The following is a 15,543-nucleotide window of genomic DNA, read 5'->3' as shown; positions in this document are numbered from 1 at the left end:
TCTGATCTACTTGTAAGTTGCCAGCTATCTCCTTATCTTTTTAAAGTCATTTGAATTTTTCTTCATATTCTCCAGACCATGACCGACTGTTATAGTTTCGTGCATTACTAATACAGTCAGACCTCGCTTATCCGGTCCTCGTTTATCCGGATCCCTCGCCATCCGGAAGAAAATCGCTGGTTACCGATGTGCAGCATATGTTATGCATACAACATAACCGGACCTCGCGATCCGCATACCGGTGCATGATTTTGTGTACAAACTGGTTAAAATGTGTGCAAAAAGCTTCGTCGTATCCGGTTGCATGTGGCTTCCAAAAGCTAGAATCAGGGAGTTGCACCGGCAAATGAGGTCCTTGACCTGCTGGGTGCATGTGGACAGGACTTAGTTGCATGCACTTGTCATTTTTCTCGCTTGTTTTACATACTGTGCACGATAGTTGTACTGCATAGGACCCGTCTACATGTATGTACGATGTCACTGCTTTTGACATGCCACATGCATATACAGTATGTGTGTTCAGTTATCCGGTTCCCTCGCCTATCCGGATATTTTTGTGGAAAACAGATGTGTGCGGTTAAGCGAGGTCTGACTGTACACTGCTATCGGGTGTTGAGGAATGGAGCGCCGAAGAACGACCAGCCTAGAATTTCATCAACCGCAGCATACCAATGTATACACGGTGACTCAACTGTGCATAGACTGTAATACATGAAAATAGGAACGGCCTAGGCTAGGAGGCTGACCCCCCCCCCCCCCCCCCGAGTTATTCAGCAACAGACAACACTATACTCACTCTGCTTGTTGCTGTTGATGCAGTCGACCTCCATGCATACCCTTCTGTTCCGACCGCCTGGCCCCGTGCTTGACCCCGCGCTTGACTGGACAGCAAAATATGCACGCATGTCAGAATATGTGTGCACACACATGTGCAGGGCACACAAACATGCACACACAAAACAGTTTCACACACACAACAACACACACGCACGCACACACACACACCTTGGTCCTTGGTAACACTGCCATCAAATGGTCACGTGTCCCCTGTGCAGGGGTCGACAGCACTGAGTTCAGCATTGGATCCAGAAACGCCGCTCTACTTCCTGGACAGGAAATTAGCACAGCTATGCAGGTCGAAACCACGGGATGACTTGCAGCAGCGACCGCAGCCGAGACAATGCGCTCTGCAGCAGGACAGGGCAACCCGCTGTTTCCGGACCGAGTCTGCCGATGCCACAGCCGAGACAGACGCCACTTCAGCAGCCGAGTTGGAGAGACACTTATGCGAAGCTAGCCCGCCAGCACTCAAGAACCATCTCCCGCACGCATTACATAGTCGGCTGCCGGACTGCTCAGATATGGGCTTCCTCCTCTCGGCCAGGCACTTGTGGCGATTCTTGTATTTCTGGTGGGCGAAAGTACGCTGGCAAACATCGCAGAGCACAGAAGTGTCACGCTGAGCCGATCGCGGTACTGGTTGAGCGGAATACGCACTGCGCCATTTCCCACGCTCCTGGGCGAGGTCGTACCATTCCGTGTGGTCGATGTTCACTGCGGAGAGGTCAGCTCTGACAGAGTCTCGCCACCGTTTCCGAGGACCGCAAGCCGGCCTCGGCGGAAGGAGAGCACCAAACAGGAGCTGGCGCGGAGTTCTATCGCCGTCCATCCTAGCTAGATGGCCTAGCCACTCCAGACGGCGGCGAAGAACACGTATGGTAATATCCACTGGATCTCGACGATTCCAGGCCTCCAGAATGGTCTTCCTGTTGATGTGGAAGTCCCAGGTGTCTCTTCTACCGAGGGCTAAGATTGCGGAAATGCAGCGAAGATGGAAGGCGGACAGCGCCGCAAGCTCGCTTTTCAGTGGTACCCAACACTCCGCTCCGTAAAGGAGAAGAGAAGCCACGCATGCATCATACACCATTCGCTTCGTTGCCAGTGAAAGATCGCCATCATCAAAGACAGATCGACGCAATGCTCCGAATGCCCTAGATGCTGACGCTATTCGGGACCGAGTGTCCACTGCGGTGCGGCCACCAGTATGGATGATGGAGCCCAGGTAGCGAAAGTCATGCACATTCTCGACAATTTCCCCGCCTACCACCAATGGACGACGATCCTCCGGAGAAATGCCGAAGCCGACCGCCATTACTTTGGTTTTTGATAGGTTGATGGTGAGGCCGAAGCGAGTTGCGACGTCCATGAACCGGCTGAGCGCAAGTGTGGCACCATGGTGAGTTGTAGCAATAAGTGCCGAATCGTCTGCGAATTGACAGTCACGATGGATGTTGATTGTGTCAGTCTTCTGGCGTTTGAAAAGGAGAGACGGTCCAGAGTTAGAGGAGACGGGAAGTCCAATCTCAGGTATGTCCGCAACCTCACGCTGCCACAGCCGGAATACTGCCCACATGAATATATTGAACAATACTGGTGCCATACAACAACCTTGTCGAAGGCCATTTTGCACCTCAATAGGCTCGGCCCCGATGCCCGGGATCGACAGGTTTGCAGACATAGAGGTATGAAATGAGCTGATAATGGTAACCAGCTTGTCAGGTACGCCCGCCTTCCGGAGAATTTCCCACATGCACTTACGGGTGACGGAATCATAGGCCTTCCGTAGATCAACAAAAACCATGAAACCAGAGAGGCGATGTTCATATAGTTTCTCAGATATTTGTCTCACCGCGAAGATCATGTCCGCACAAGATCTGCCTTTGCGGAATCCACACTGCGTGTCTGGCAGGATGTCTTCCGCGAGCCGCTGCAATCTTGTCTGGACGAGGCCAGCAACAGCCTTTCCTACCACCTCCAGAAGAGCGATGCCCCTCCAATTGTCACAGCTGGATAGATTTCCTTTTTTTGGTATCGGGACAAGCTGGCAGTCCACCCACTCCTGGGGCACCCGCTCTGCATTCCACACTGTCTGGACAAGGTCTAGTAGTGCCATCATGAGGCCATCCCCACCAGCCTTCAGCAGTTCCGGTAAGATTCCAGAGCCTCCTGCTGCTTTTCCGTTCCGTAGTCGGCGCACAGCTTGCCTAAGCTCTTCCAGAGTAGGTGGACCGGCGAGGTCTTCACACACTTCCTGTTGCTCAATGGTGGCAACAGTTGCAGGTTCATACGAGGTTGGAACATTGTAAACCTTGGAGAAGTGGCGGTGCCATGTGCGGCCCTGATCCGCCGGTGAATTACAGACATTTCCGTTCTCGTCCCGCACAGCGACTGCAGTTACACCCACAAGCCCTCGCCGAGCCGTCTGCATGGTCTTGATACCGGCCCAAATGCGCGCCGAGTCAAAGCGCCCCTTCTCAGTACGTTGTGCCATGGCAGCAAACCAATCATTCTTCGCAGCTCGGGTGGCAGCGCGAGCCCTCCTGCGCGCAACACGGTAGCGCGAATACTCTTCCTGATTCCGGCCACTAGTGATCCATGTTCGGTAGCATGCATTGCGTGCGTCCAGCAGTGGCCGCAGCCCGTCCTGGCTTTCCGTAAACCAATCAGGCTGCCGTCTCCTCTGATGACCGAGAGTGTCCGCAGCCGCCGCCGTCACCACGTCCCGCATCGCATTCCATTTCTCGTCTCCCGTTTCCGCGTCCGCCACTGCATCAATCTTGGCATTGATGTTTTCCTGGTAGTCGTCAACCTTCCTCCGGTGGTTTCCCTCAGCATCTGTCGAAACCACTGCGGGCAGATTATGCACTGCAAATCGTACTCTCTTTGTAGATTTCCGCGGTTTCCACAAGACCCTGCCGAGCCTAAACCTGGCGGCAACAAGACTATGGTCGCTCCCACATTCTGCCGAGCGAATAACCTGAGCATCAGTGCACCAGTGCCGGCTCCCTTGCGCTGTGATGATGAAGTCAATACAATGGACATGTTTAGTTCTGGGATGCTGCCAAGTGCCTTTTAATTCCTGCTTTTTCCTGAACCAGGTGTTCGCAATCCAGCATTGATGCATTGCCAGAAACTGAAGTAGCTCCTCTCCAGACGAATTCAGGCAGCCCAAGCCATGTGAGCCACGCACAGCGCTCCAATCATCACCTGGCTCTCCAGATCCCACTCTGGCATTGAAATCTCCAAGTAGAACAAATTTATCTGTGCACGGTATTGAGTTGAGTACTCCTTGCAGAGAGTCATAAAACGCATCCTTTTCACAGCGCTTACTGTTGAATGTTGGCGCATAAGCTATAACCAGCGACCTCCATTCAACCCCTCCACTCGCCAGATCAAACTTCAAGCGTATGGACAACAACCGAGCGGATACTGCGACGAGTTGACAACCTCCTTCGCGCCAGGCCCGAAGCGCATTTCCCCTCAGCACAAACGCAACGCCCTCACCTCGCCGTCTGGGCGCTCCTTCCCCAGGCACAGGCCGACCCGAAGCAATGACCATTGCTCCGTGGACTTGATAGTTTTCCTGACCAAACCAGTGGGTCTCTTGAAGAGCAGTGGCGTCCATCTCCAAGCGTTCCAGATGTTGTACAATTTGTTAAATTTGTTTATCGTCGGCAACAATTCCACTCGCGGCAGCCGTCTGAATGTGGCCCTCACTCTCAACCAGAGAGCGTACGTTCCAAGAGCCCATGCTGAATACTCCATGCTGTTGTTTTCTTTGTGCTGTAGATGTCACCACTCGCGGGCTCGCAACGCCTCGCGAAGGCACCTGAAAACGGGACGGCGACAAGAGTGTCGACATCAAAAATCGTCGACCAAGTCTGCCGCCGATATTCCTGCCTCAGTATGTTATCCTGGACGGCTGGGGAGGCCCCAGGCTGCCCAGGCCTGTCTCACTATGTCCAGAAACAGTCAGGAGAGGAAGACTTACAGAGAGCAAAAAAAACTCAAACTGTCCCCACCCAAAGCAAGGACAAAGAAACACACACACACACACACACACACACACACACACACACACACACACACACACACACACACACGTGTACGCATGCATCCACGCACTCACCACACACACACACACACACACACACACGCGCGCACACACATACACGCACACACACGCACACGCACACACACACACACACACACACGGATTCAACTAAAATAACACACTCCATACATCAATATTGCTCTAGCATAGCGCTCAGCATAACACAGTGCACCACATGATGCTGCGCGGCTTACACTTCTTCTTTGTCACCGTTGGCGCCTCCGCTTCGCTACTGAAAGTAGAATGCACAAAGAAGAAAGAAGAAAGGACCTACATGTTTAAGTTACGAGTTATGACTAACAGTCCACCAAGGTAACGAGATGTATACTTGTCGGCTCTTTCTTCTTTCTTATAAAAGTAACACTATTGGCTCAACATCCCATTTTTAATCAGCATCAAGAAGAGATTGAAGATGCATGAAAATGCTATGTGCATTCATGGCCAGTAGAGGCAGTTTGATAAACTTTACTGGCAGAACATTCCGTCGGTCAATAATTTCGTCCAGCTCCAAAGAGAGGGAGTTCGTCCGGTTGTAAATTTCGTCCATGGATCAAAAGAGTGTATTGAAAAGCAGAATATATCGACACTAGTCCGGCATTTAAATTAGTCCAAAAGCTCCTTGGACGAAAAAGACGCAATAAAATTGCAGACGAATATTTCTGCTGATACAGTGGTGCTCCAAACACCAGAGTACTGAGTCCTGAGTGGCAGACTGGACACAAACACAGGTGACGGGTGACTGCTTGTGAATGTCAGTTCAAGTTTCCATGCACTTGGGATGGTCCTCACACAGCGTGACCACTACGGCGTTGCTCGTAAGTTAGCGTGCCTTTACAACAGTAGCCAGCTTCATGTGTGAATGAAAGTATGGCTCAGTATCATTATTATGCTGGGCAGGAGAAGATTCACCCGAATTCACTGCTATAAGCAGTGTAGCAGGACGGGGAAACCAATACAGAAAACCTGTCAAGGCAACCACTCTGATAAGGCGACCAGCTGTCCTAGTGGACCAATACAGATAGGACCAAGGGATGTGATTTCCAGTCAAATGACCCTGGATAAGGAGAACACCTGTATACGGGAACCACATTTGTAAGGTCCCTTGAGTGGTCATCTTAGACAGGTCACGCTGTACCATGGATACTGGTGTGAAAATCAGTTATAGACTGGTGTTCATATCTTGGTCATGTGACTAAATGTGTGCACAAACTGGTCATGGCCTGCAGGCGTGTGCCCCGAATGGGTTCCTGGGTGCCCGGAGCCCCCCGTTTTCGCTCAAAATGCAGGATTTTGCTTCATTTTTGAAAATTTTCCCGGGGGAGGGACCCCGGAACCCCCCTTGAGGGGCATCGGCGCACACGCTTGGCGTGTAGACAGTGAAACAAACATGGCCAACATCATGTGACCTATAGATACCGGCAGGGGTCGAGTGGAGTTGGAACCAATATGGCCGACATCATGTGACCCATAGATGCAGGAGTTGAGTGTAGTTGGAACTAACATGGCTGTCCTGTGTGGTCATGTGATAGTTGTGAAACAATTCAATACAGATACTCTGCACTAAATGATAGATGATAGGAAAAGTGCTGCAACACCTTGTGTTAGGTGATACTTTGAAGTAAAATTAACTATATGCTAAAAGTGAAGACCTTTCAAGCTGGTGCCGGATGCAAGAATTCGTGAATGGAATAAGTTTAAAAATTTACGGCTCACTCGCACCAAGTTTGACAGACACGTGGTGGAGAAGTGGAGCATCGACGTTTTTTTCTTCTTCTTTACCACGACCTAGTTTGCGTTTGCCTGATGGAGCATTACAACCAAGTGATCCGACTGTATGTACATGTAAATGTTCGCAATCGCACTTGGATAACAAGCACTAACCACTGTACCAAGACACACATCTTGGGCACACTGCAAGAAGACCTTGGGCTCTGTTGGGAATGCCAAAGTAAAATGATAATTAATATAATACACACTACGACTCTGATCTACTTGTAAGTTGCCAGCTATCTCCTTATCTTTTTAAAGTCACTTGAATTTTTCTTCATATTCTCCAGACCATGACCGACTGTTATAGTTTCGTGCATTACTAATACACTGCTATCGGGTGTTGAGGAATGGAGCGCCGAAGAACGACCAGGCTAGAATTTCATCAACCGCAGCATACCAATGTATACACGGTGACTCAACTCTGCATAGACTGTAATACATGAAAAGAGGAACGGCCTAGGCGAGGCTACCCCCCCCCCCCCCCCAGTTATTCAGCAACAGACAACACTATACTCACTCTGCTTGTTGCTGTTGATGCAGTCGATCTCCATGCATACCCTTCTGTTCCGACCGCCTGGCCCCGTGCTTGACCCCGCGCTTGACTGGACAGCAAAATATGCACGCATGTCAGAATATGTGTGCACACACATGTGCAGGGCACACAAACATGCACACACAAAACAGTTTCACACACACAACAACAACACACACGCACGCACACACACACACCTTGGTCCTTGGTAACACTGCCATCAAATGGTCACGTGTCCCCTGTGCAGGGGTCGACAGCACTGAGTTCAGCATTGGATCCAGAAACGCCGCTCTACTTCCTGGACAGGAAATTAGCACAGCTATGCAGGTCGAAACCACGGGATGACTTGCAGCAGCGACCGCAGCCGAGACAATGCGCTCTGCAGCAGGACAGGGCAACCCGCTGTTTCCGGACCGAGTCTGCCGATGCCACAGCCGAGACCGACGCCACTTCAGCAGCCGAGTTGGAGAGACACTTATGCGAAGCTAGCCCGCCAGCACTCAAGAACCATCTCCCGCACGCATTACATAGTCGGCTGCCGGACTGCTCAGATATGGGCTTCCTCCTCTCAGCCAGGCACTTGTGGCGATTCTTGTATTTCTGGTGGGCGAAAGTACGCTGGCAAACATTGCAGAGCACAGAAGTGTCACGCTGAGCCGATCGCGGTACTGGTTGAGCGGAATACGCACTGCGCCATTTCCCACGCTCCTGGGCGAGGTCGTACCATTCCGTGTGGTCGATGTTCACTGCGGAGAGGTCAGCTCTGACAGAGTCTCGCCACCGTTTCCGAGGACCGCAAGCCGGCCTCGGCGGAAGGAGCGCACCAAACAGGAGCTGGCGCGGAGTTCTATCGCCGTCCATCCTAGCTAGATGGCCTAGCCACTCCAGACGGCGGCGAAGAACACGTGTGGTAATATCCACTGGATCTCGACGATTCCAGGCCTCCAGAATGGTCTTCCTGTTGATGTGGAAGTCCCAGGTGTCTCTTCTACCGAGGGCTAAGATTGCGGAAATGCAGCGAAGATGGAAGGCGGACAGCGCCGCAAGCTCGCTTTTCAGTGGTACCCAACACTCCGCTCCGTAAAGGAGAAGAGAAGCCACGCATGCATCATACACCATTCGCTTCGTTGCCAGTGAAAGATCGCCATCATCAAAGACAGATCGACGCAATGCTCCGAATGCCCTAGATGCTGACGCTATTCGGGACCGAGTGTCCACTGCGGTGCGGCCACCAGTATGGATGATGGAGCCCAGGTAGCGAAAGTCATGCACATTCTCGACAATTTCCCCGCCTACCACCAATGGACGACGATCCTCCGGAGAAATGCCGAAGCCGACCGCCATTACTTTGGTTTTTGATAGGTTGATGGTGAGGCCGAAGCGAGTTGCGACGTCCATGAACCGGCTGAGCGCAAGTGTGGCACCATGGTGAGTTGTAGCAATAAGTGCCGAATCGTTTGCGAATTGACAGTCACGATGGATGTTGATTGTGTCAGTCTTCTGGCGTTTGAAAAGGAGAGACGGTCCAGAGTTAGAGGAGACGGGAAGTCCAATCTCAGGTATGTCCGCAACCTCACGCTGCCACAGCCGGAATACTGCCCACATGAATATATTGAACAATACTGGGGCCATACAACAACCTTGTCGAAGGCCATTTTGCACCTCAATAGGCTCAGCCTCGATGCCCGGGATCGACAGGTTTGCAGACATAGAGGTATGAAATGAGCTGATAATGGTAACCAGCTTGTCAGGTACGCCCGCCTTCCGGAGAATTTCCCACATGCACTTACGGGTGACGGAATCATAGGCCTTCCGTAGATCAACAAAAACCATGAAACCAGAGAGGCGATGTTCATATAGTTTCTCAGATATTTGTCTCACCGCGAAGATCATGTCCGCACAAGATCTGCCTTTGCGGAATCCACACTGCGTGTCTGGCAGGATGTCTTCCGCGAGCCGCTGCAATCTTGTCTGGACGAGGCCAGCAACAGCCTTTCCTACCACCTCCAGAAGAGCGATGCCCCTCCAATTGTCACAGCTGGATAGATTTCCTTTTTTTGGTATCGGGACAAGCTGGCAGTCCACCCACTCCTGGGGCACCCGCTCTGCATTCCACACTGTCTGGACAAGGTCTAGTAGTGCCATCATGAGGCCATCCCCACCAGCCTTCAGCAGTTCCGGTAAGATTCCAGAGCCTCCTGCTGCTTTTCCGTTCCGTAGTCGGCGCACAGCTTGCCTAAGCTCTTCCAGAGTAGGTGGATCGGCGAGGTCTTCACACACTTCCTGTTGCTCAATGGTGGCAACAGTTGCAGGTTCATACGAGGTTGGAACATTGTAAACCTTGGAGAAGTGGCGGTGCCATGTGCGGCCCTGATCCGCCGGTGAATTACAGACATTTCCGTTCTCGTCCCGCACAGCGACTGCAGTTACACCCACAAGCCCTCGCCGAGCCGTCTGCATGGTCTTGATACCGGCCCAAATGCGCGCCGAGTCAAAGCGCCCCTTCTCAGTACGTTGTGCCATGGCAGCAAACCAATCATTCTTCGCAGCTCGGGTGGCAGCGCGAGCCCTCCTGCGCGCAACACGGTAGCGCGAATACTCTTCCTGATTCCGGCCACTAGTGATCCATGTTCGGTAGCATGCATTGCGTGCGTCCAGCAGTGGCCGCAGCCCGTCCTGGCTTTCCGTAAACCAATCAGGCTGCCGTCTCCTCTGATGACCGAGAGTGTCCGCAGCCGCCGCCGTCACCACGTCCCGCATCGCATTCCATTTCTCGTCTCCCGTTTCCGCGTCCGCCACTGCATCAATCTTGGCATTGATGTTTTCCTGGTAGTCGTCAACCTTCCTCCGGTGGTTTCCCTCAGCATCTGTCGAAACCACTGCGGGCAGATTATGCACTGCAAATCGTACTCTCTTTGTAGATTTCCGCGGTTTCCACAAGACCCTGCCGAGCCTAAACCTGGCGGCAACAAGACTATGGTCGCTCCCACATTCTGCCGAGCGAATAACCTGAGCATCAGTGCACCAGTGCCGGCTCCCTTGCGCTGTGATGATGAAGTCAATACAATGGACATGTTTAGTTCTGGGATGCTGCCAAGTGCCTTTCAATTCCTGCTTTTTCCTGAACCAGGTGTTCGCAATCCAGCATTGATGCATTGCCAGAAACTGAAGTAGCTCCTCTCCAGACGAATTCAGGCAGCCCAAGCCATGTGAGCCACGCACAGCGCTCCAATCATCACCTGGCTCTCCAGATCCCACTCTGGCATTGAAATCTCCAAGTAGAACAAATTTATCTGTGCACGGTATTGAGTTGAGTACTCCTTGCAGAGAGTCATAAAACGCATCCTTTTCACAGCGCTTACTGTTGAATGTTGGCGCATAAGCTGTAACCAGCGACATCCATTCCACCCCTCCACTCGCCAGATCAAACTTCAAGCGTATGGACAACAACCGAGCGGATACTGCGACGAGTTGACAACCTCCTTCGCGCCAGGCCCGAAGCGCATTTCCCCTCAGCACAAACGCAACGCCCTCACCTCGCCGTCTGGGCGCTCCTTCCCCAGGCACAGGCCGACCCAAAGCAATGACCATTGCTCCGTGGACTCGATAGTTTTCCTGACCAAACCAGTGGGTCTCTTGAAGAGCAGCGGCGTCCATCTCCAAGCGTTCCAGATGTTGTACAATTTGATAAATTTGTTTATCGTCGGCAACAATTCCACTCGCGGCAGCCGTCTGAATGTGGCCCTCACTCTCAACCAGAGAGCGTACGTTCCAAGAGCCCATGCTGAATACTCCATGCTGTCGTTTTCTTTGTGCTGTAGATGTCACCACTCGCGGGCTCGCAACGCCTCGCGAAGGCATCTGAAAACGGGACGGCGACAAGAGTGTCGACATCAAAAATCGTCGACCAAGTCCGCCGCCGATATTCCCGCCTCAGTATGTTATCCTGGACGGCTGGGGAGGCCCCAGGCTGCCCAGGCCTGTCTCACTATGTCCAGAAACAGTCAGGAGAGGAAGACTTACAGAGAGCAAAAAAAACTCAAACTGTCCCCACCCAAAGCAAGGACAAAGAAACACACACACACACACACACACACACACACACACACACACACACGTGTACGCATGCATCCACGCACTCACCACACACACACACACACACACACACACGCGCGCACACACACATACACGCACACACACGCACACACACACACACACACACACACACACACACACACGGATTCAACTAAAATAACACACTCCATACATCAATATTGCTCTAGCATAGCGCTCAGCATAACACAGTGCACCACATGATGCTGCGCGGCTTACACTTCTTCTTTGTCGCCGTTGGCGCCTCCGCTTCGCTACTGAAAGTAGAATGCACAAAGAAGAAAGAAGAAAGGACCTACATGTTTAAGTTACGAGTTATGACTAACAGTCCACCAAGGTAACGAGATGTATACTTGTCGGCTCTTTCTTCTTTCTTATAAAAGTAACACTATTGGCTCAACATCCCATTTTTAATCAGCATCAAGAAGAGATTGAAGATGCATGAAAATGTTATGTGCATTCATGGCCAGTAGAGGCAGTTTGATAAACTTTACTGGCAGAAAATTTTGTCGGTCAATAATTTCGTCCAGCTCCAAAGAGAGGGAGTTCGTCCGGTTGTAAATTTCGTCCATGGATCATAAGAGTGTATTGAAAAGCAGAATATATCGACACTAGTCCGGCATTTAAATTAGTCCAAAAGCTCCTTGGACGAAAAAGACGCAATAAAATTGCAGACGAATATTTCTGCTGATACAGTGGTGCTCCAAACACCAGAGTACTGAGTCCTGAGTGGCAGACTGGACACAAACACAGGTGACGGGTGACTGCTTGTGAATGTCAGTTCAGGTTTTCATGCACTTGGGATAGTCCTCACACAGCGTGACCACTAAGGCGTTGCTCGTAAGTTAGCGTGCCTTTACAACAGTAGCCATCTTCATGTGTGAATGAAAGTATGGCTCAGTATCATTATTATGCTGGGCAGGAGAAGATTCACCCGAACTCACTGCTATAAGCAGTGTAGCAGGACGGGGAAACCAATACAGAAAACCTGTCAAGGCAACCACTCTGATAAGGCGACCAGCTGTCCTAGTGGACCAATACATAACTAAGGCGTCCATAACTTCGAGGTCCGGACAACAAAGGTGTGAGTGTGCTAGCATTATTTTATAATTTTACTCACCGCTCAGAAGAGCCACGCTGTTTCTCCTCACAGAAGCGCCTTAGATCATGAACAAGCTCATCTTCGCTCTGCTGAGTGTCGCACATCCGAGCAACACGCAGGATCACATCCGAATGCCCAGCAACGACATACTGGCAGCACAGCTTCCATGACTCCAGACCCACAGCCGGCTCGATAGTGCCGAACGACGGTGATGCCACGGCAAGTGTATCTCTGCTTCCAGCCAGCATACACAGACACTTGTCCGCACGGTCAGCAAGGAACTTCTTCACCTCCTGAAAAATAAAACAAGAAAATGGATGACCAGAAGAATTTTAAACATACACAATGAATGGAACACAATACTTCGCAGGCTTTCGTGAAGCAACCTAATTAATGAACAATCAAAAAAAATTCAAACAGGTGGATGGGAAGCAATAAACACAACAGACCTGCCGTCTTCTCTGCACAGAATCAAACACTGAATTACAGATGATCGAATTGTGGTGACGATTAGCAACACACCCAATGGACGGCGGTCATTGCAAATAACAATAGGCCATCGAAGTCTGACGCCACTGCTTCTCGACAATGGGTAGTTACTTGGCCAAGGGGTGACAAACAAAAGTCGCTTCACCTGCGCTTGTCGTGTTTCCAGTGGCAGCATGAACTGATCAGTGAGCACAGCATCATTTTAACTGGGAACGCGCGGGTGAGATTATATTATTTTATTTCAACTAAGTTACTTGTCGCTGGGTTTGTAGTTTTCGCTTTCTAGAGGAGAAGCTGAAGCTGACCTGTGTCTCTGTTATTTCTATCGCCGCTACCGCTCATTTTTTTGCTTCTGAGACCAGTCAACTCTGTGCTCGTTCCCGTGTGCAGCGGCCAGCGAAAATCAAAACTCCTATATATGACCTCTTAGCTGCTGGTGAACAACCAGCAGGAAAACATTGCATGATGGCTTGACAGCGAAGGAGAAACTTCTCGAAGACAATTAACACAAATCATTTGAACTCGCGATCTTGCTTGAGCGCGAGCCGCAGTCAAAGTCATGCCGTGACCGTTGGAAACACGACAAGCGCAGGTGACGCGCGACTTGTCACCATTTGGCCTTGTAGCTATGTGTAACTATAAGTTTTCAGTCAGTGTGACGTCAGCACTTGGACGGCCTATAGAACATAGACAACTGGAGCATGTCCGACTAGGGAACACTATAATAATCTCAGTTCTTCAAATCAGCCGGCTGACATCCTACAAATTTGCCTTTGCATGCTACAAGTCCAGGAATAAATCTGCACCACTGTGAATAGGTCACAGAGGGAGTACATCTGAGTGCTGGGATCCGTACCATTGCACTCAGCATCCAGAAGAGTACAGCTATTGGAGTTTTTATTTTCACCCTGACGTACCGTAGACTTGCTCTTTGAAAGACTTGTCAGATACCGACACAAATTGGGGCGCAGAAGGGAACCATACAAACAGCAAATAGAATCATGGTTCAAATAACCCAATATCTCTCCCGTCTACAAGGGAGATACAACGTGACCAGCTTCTGGCAGCGAGCAAGTACAAGTGTCGACGAGGAGACACTTTAAATAAGACAAGACGGGTGATTATTCTAATTAATCATCTGTCTACATCCACGAGCAGAAACCAGACGTATGCCTTCAGAAGGATTACGTCACAATACCACAGACTTTCCTTAGCACCGTAGCTGTGTGTTGCTTATCACTGTTGGTTTTTTCCACCGTTTCTCTTTCGCTCTTTAGTTACACATGCGTAAATCACACTCTGCATCTGCATCTGACGCCTGATCATGGGGTGGTGGCGTCCCACGGAAGCGGAAAGGTGGTTCTTGACCAGGAAGTTGTACGACTCCTTGTTCTTGACCTTCCCGGTACGCGAACCCGTCAAATTTTTTAATGTTTTAATCTCACTCTAATGTCAACGCTACATTTAGAATGTTCTCTCTCTGGTTTTTGTAAACGTCAACATAACCAAATTTTTAAAATTATTATTTTTAAAAATTTGGCGAAAGGGTAGTATTTCAACTGAAACTTGCCGGCAGGGTGCCCGGTACAGCGGTAGAACAAGCCTATTTTTAATATACCCGGATATTCACCGGAGGACTCGGCATTCTTAGATCACCACTCAGTGATGTATTCAAACTGAAGATTGTCACAGGAAAAAGTTCTTACAACCAACAGATTGTTGCTTGATGATGTGTAGATACATGATTATTGAGAATGACCACGTTGCTTATCCTACTATTAATCTCATTTCCATTGTACAAGTACATATACACACGAACAAACATGCACGTGCCTGCGTGAGTAACTGTTATGTGCGTGAGAGTACTCCCGCTTCTGCTCTGCTCAACGCCCCTATCATCCTGATCACTGATGGGCGCCCGAGGTTCAAGGCCCAAGGCGAGCACACACAATAACACACCGGCACGCACGTGTCCGGGCCAAAAAATGCTCTATGTTCTCGTCGTCCTTGGAAGGTTTTAAAAATGGAATACTTTTCTACACTTTTCTACAGACGTGACTAACCGTAGGAAGTGACTCATCATTGGCAATCTCCGCTTTCTTCTCCCAGATTGCCACTTGCTTCCTCGCTACAGCATTCTGCTGTCCTTCGAGCTGCACGTGTACAGGTACCAATTCCCATTCGCACGCGTATACCATACACATCCAAACACACACACCATAAATACTCTCAAGGAAAAGGCATAAGTAAAGATGTAATTCAAAGAATGGAGTCCCTAATGATAGCTTGCATAGACCTCGGTCCTACCGGCGGGACCATCATACACAGATATGCTGCACGGCCTCTGTTCTAACATTGACTTAACCCTTGACCCTAAACTGTTTCTAAGGGGCTAATGAAGGAGTCCAACATTTTTTAGACGTGATTGTACAAGGCATATTACAGTTTTACATGGCAATAGCCCATGGTAACCATGGAAACGGAGTATGGAATTTTGCATTCCACAACCATGGCAGGCTGAGAAAAACATTAGGACCTCATCACGATTGATGTGCCATGGTCAAAATTCACTTTGGACAGAGT

General features: G+C 50.2%; 1 protein-coding gene across 5 annotated transcripts in view; it reads right to left on the bottom strand.

The window, feature by feature from the left end:
* LOC135829468 (uncharacterized) overlaps positions 1 to 15,543 on the bottom strand; it is a 169,987-nt gene that overhangs the window by 95,617 nt on the left and 58,827 nt on the right. For all 5 annotated transcript variants that reach the window (XM_065341869.1, XM_065341870.1, XM_065341871.1 and 2 more), the window contains exons 11-16: positions 15,024 to 15,113; positions 12,490 to 12,764; positions 11,589 to 11,626; positions 7,242 to 7,326; positions 5,149 to 5,186; positions 797 to 881 (exon numbers count right to left, since the gene is read on the bottom strand). In XM_065341869.1, coding sequence (XP_065197941.1) covers positions 797 to 881; positions 5,149 to 5,186; positions 7,242 to 7,326; positions 11,589 to 11,626; positions 12,490 to 12,764; positions 15,024 to 15,113 — 611 coding nt within the window. The remainder of the gene's footprint in view (positions 1 to 796; positions 882 to 5,148; positions 5,187 to 7,241; positions 7,327 to 11,588; positions 11,627 to 12,489; positions 12,765 to 15,023; positions 15,114 to 15,543) is intronic.

This window comes from Sycon ciliatum, chromosome 13 (assembly GCF_964019385.1).
Source record: "Sycon ciliatum chromosome 13, ocSycCili1.1, whole genome shotgun sequence".
Classification (NCBI taxonomy): Eukaryota; Metazoa; Porifera; class Calcarea; order Leucosolenida; family Sycettidae; genus Sycon; species Sycon ciliatum.
Note: the sequence above shows the minus strand (reverse complement) of the source record. Positions and strands in the feature narration are given on the sequence as shown.